The 4290-nt window shown below is 33.3% G+C and overlaps 1 protein-coding gene across 1 annotated transcript; it reads left to right on the top strand.

Annotated features, from left to right (window-relative positions):
* The first annotated feature begins 2743 nt into the window (after positions 1-2743).
* Positions 2744-3661, top strand: LOC148535008 (olfactory receptor 1-like). The gene has a single exon (XM_088464903.1). It carries the CDS (start codon positions 2744-2746, stop codon positions 3659-3661), a length of 918 nt encoding a protein of 305 aa, XP_088321029.1.
* Positions 3662-4290: the final 629 nt, after the last annotated feature.

Genomic DNA, 4290 nt, shown 5'->3' with positions numbered 1-4290 from the left:
CCATGTACTATGTACAGTGGGTAGAAAATGATTTGACACCAAAATTTCTTGATATACTTTGTATAGAACAGTTTTAACAATGTGTATCAGCAAAGTGTCATGATTTATTTTTGGGGGGATAATTCAGAATTTGGATTTTTAAAGAGAATATCTTTGAATTAATAAGCAAAAATATTAAGGCTATAAAAATTATGTTTAGATTTTTATGTAGTAATCGTTATTTACTAACTGCAATATACAGTATGTTGATATGCATCACATTCCATTATGTGCAACCAAGCCCTATTACCCCATCTCACTATGGTTCCTTTCAAATGAATAATCTAGTATTCTCTTAGACAAATGGCCTCCTTCTCTGTGTCATCTAACATCAACTGATTCTGCGGGGGTGATTCAGCAGTAGCTGTCTCTCACCTTCAGGAAAGGTGAAGGTCCCCAGCAATGCTAAACTTGGGGAACATGTTTATTTGTAAATGTTACTGTATTTCAAAAAGTGTATATGTAACTACTTTAATCATTTACTTGTTTGTTATCTTGCATTTTTGTTTTGTTGAGATCACATCCTGTTTTTATACAATCCATAGATGCCTCTGATATTCTATGCATATTACATACATTTTCCCAGATGTTTGACTAAGTGAGAGAGGGCAGAAAAATAATGAACAAATTATCTAATCCTTATGAATTGTAGAGTCAGTAACATAGACTACATTTAATGCTTGTCTTTATGATCACTATATTTATTTTCCATTCTGTAAATTTAATTGCATCCTCATGTATTTATCAGTTTTAAAACACAACTACCTTACTCACGTAGTATAGTAGGTGAACTAAATATAATGAGAGAGCACTATTGGCCTTGGCAAGATTTGTAGGGAAACCTTTTGTAAGGAAACTAAAAAGACTCACTTGTATGTTAGAAATATGTATAATGATTAGTACTATAATATGAGTATAGTGCAAGCATAATTTTGTCTGCTACTGTGTAGTTTATCTATGATTTATTCCTGGTCAATGTAATTGTTTACCAATTGAGGTAGATATCATCTATAGCTAAATTATACCAGCACTGTAACATTATTCAGTGTAAGATAAGAAAAAGCAAAGAATGACTTCTAATGTGCATACTGAAGCCTAATAAATGTACTTTGATGCTGACATTCAAATAAATAGACAAAGTAAATAGTCCTGCAGACTCACACACATTTTCTAGCAAATTTTACCTTTGCTTTGTTTAATTTAAACTTAAACAATGACTGCAGTGTTAATGCTCAGTAAAGGACAATGGGGCTCTGTAGGACATCTCATGAAGAACATAGTACACTGTGCTGTAGGGAAACCCTGAGACACATTATACTTCACAGACTCCCTTAAAAGTACGGACAAACTACATGGATTTATTCCATGTTTTTACCAGTGTTGTTTTTCAACAGCTGTGTGTACAAGCTCTGATATTATGTGTTTTATTCCTGTGTACCAGCATATTGTCAGGTCAATATGTCTGAACATATTCTGAATTTAATTTACATATTAATAGCACTAACCCATATATTCATTCCAATATATACATTTGCAGATTTAACATTTACAGAATAAATTAGAAACTATAATATTTTAAAGTAAGCACAGAATAATATCACAATTGTATCTCTCATTGTTAATATAATTCAAATTTGTGCTCTAAAGTAGTTATAAACACAATAAAACATTAAACCAATTGCAATAACAATCTGTAATACAGCACTTCTGTTTGGGTTAATAAAAAAAGACAAAAGTATTTTGAAAGGCTGCAGAGTTTAATATTTTAACACAAGTAGTAGAGTGTCATGGAACTCATTATTGTAATCGAGTAGTAGCAGGAGGTCAGAATTGTATTCATGTAGCAGAGTGAAAAGAAATGAGGATTGCACTTGGGTAGCACTGTGTCAGGATTTCATGTTTGCACCCAGGTAACAGAATGTCAAAATTTCAGTAATGTATCATGGATATCAAACTAAATCAGGTCTTTCCTCTACCATCTGATACATGTGTATTATAGAATAGGCTCTTATTGCTTCAATGAATTTACTTATATGTGCATATTTTACTAGCAGACCAAATAATATGCACTTTTTCTTAAAGAAATTTAGTTTGAAAGACATATTTTGCATTCTATAAGATTTACCTAATTTGTTTAATTCATTCATTATAAGTCAGCAAGGAACATTACAATGTCAAATGTCACGTTTATCTAGTTTTATACAGTTCTGTAGCAAATTAAAATAATGCATATGACATAAGTATATGTAAAAACTATAGATGAAAAAGTTTAGTTTTCCTGATAAATGAACACAACTGAACTGAGGGGATCCAAGTCAAGCCAATTCCCAGCTCAGATCACTTTTAGGGTTTCAAGTAGAAACAAGACCCAGCTTAGGTCTGCTGTAAGTTCGGAACTTGGATTTAAAAAACAAATCTTGGTTTTGGATTTCATGTAAACTGGTCTAAATTACATGATTTTATGTTTTTATCAATTTTTATAAATTTTAAAGAAATCATAAAAACTAATTTGAATCTGCACCAAAATACTTGAGGGTGGTTTTACCAAAACCAAAACATGGGCATCTGAGCACATCTCCAATAAAAACATCCTGTAAATATATACCGTATCTTTACATTTGGTGAGTGGGCACTACTATAAGTTATACCTTATTATATATGAATACATTATAATTATTGTCTTGCAGACTGGTGACAGAATTTCATGGAGAACCACACGTCTGTTAGAAAATTCCATATTTTTCCATTTGTTTTAATGAAAGCCGGTGATGAACCGCTAATTTTCAGCGTTTTTTTCCTAATATATCTGTTTGGAGTCCTGGTGAATACAGCTATAATTACAGTAATATATTTGGATTCACATTTACATACCCCCATGTATCTGTTTCTATTTAACTTGTCCCTTGTAGATATTTGTTACACAACAGTAACTGTCCCCAAGTTGCTGGACATCTTGCTATCTCGGAATAACACAATATCTTTCACACAATGTTTAACTCAGATATATTTTTTTGTTATAGCTACCATCACAGAGGTTACTCTTTTATTTGTGATGGGGTATGACCGATACATTGCAATCTGTCATCCTTTACACTATCACCAGATACTGAGCAAGGAGATATGCATCCTGCTTGTGATGATGATCTGGCTCTGCGCATGTTTAAACGCAATGTTGTGGATAGTCTCAGTTCTTAAAATGTCCTTCTGTCATTCTGTCACCATTCATCAGTTCTTCTGTGATGCTAAAGCTCTGATTAATATTTCTTGTTCTGGCTCCAGCATGTTCTATATCGTCCTATATGGTAACATGGTGTTATTTGGCCTTTGTCCATTCCTCATCAATGTGATGTCATACAAAAAGATTATCAGTGTTATACTGAATATAAAATCAAGTGATGGAAGAAGAAAAGCCTTCTCCACCTGCTCATCCCACCTTACTGTCATGATCATCTACTATGCTAACGGCATATCTGTATACTTGATGCCACCATCAGAAAAATACAATAATCTAGAGCAGATCATGAGTGTGCTGTATACAACAGTGATCCCCATGATAAATCCTTTTGTATATAGTCTACGCAATAATGAAATCATTAGAGCTCTTCAAAGATTAGTGGCATAGCTGGTAACTCCTCATTTGTTCATACTTAGCCTCTTTCCTGTATCCATGTACATAGATCAAACCATGTTTGCAAATCAATTTGCACCAGGCATCTATTATAGAAATATCATTGCTGTCTGGAATACACTGATTTTCTAGGTATATTGTCTTTAATTAATATCTGTAAACTCCAGAGTGACTTTAGATCTGACTATATAATTAAATATTATCTCCTAGATTCATGGGATGCTGTTTTGGCTCTGTTTGTTTGCATTAGAATTTTATGACTTGTATCTGGTGTGGGTGAGGTTATTGGGGGTGGGTGCAATCAGTGACTACACATGTTATACTTAACTATATACTCAGTAGGTTACAAGGCTGCATAGGTTTTTATTTCAAAGTGGGTTTTCTTTCTAAGTGTGACTACATGTACAGCATAACTTTAAGAGTTAGTCAGGAGTTAGACAGGAGGACAACATTTTAAAAGAGCTCTCTATAACTTGGAAAAATTTGCAAAGGATCTTCTGAGCTCTGGAAACCCTGCTATTCAGCCACCAGCTTTCAATATAACCTGGACACACCTTTTGCCAACACCCTGCTTCAGCATTGCAAGCAACTACCTGCTTGCTGAACATTTAATTCTTGTATGT

Source organism: Taudactylus pleione, unplaced genomic scaffold (genome assembly GCF_031769625.1).
Source record: "Taudactylus pleione unplaced genomic scaffold, aTauple2 ptg000061l, whole genome shotgun sequence".
Classification (NCBI taxonomy): Eukaryota; Metazoa; Chordata; class Amphibia; order Anura; family Myobatrachidae; genus Taudactylus; species Taudactylus pleione.
This window is presented reverse-complemented; position numbering and strand designations above follow the sequence as displayed.

Excerpts from the sequence above, each read along its gene's own strand:
- LOC148535008 (XM_088464903.1), top strand. The coding sequence starts at position 2,744 with ATGGAGAACCACACGTCTGTTAGAAAATTCCATATTTTTCCATTTGTT.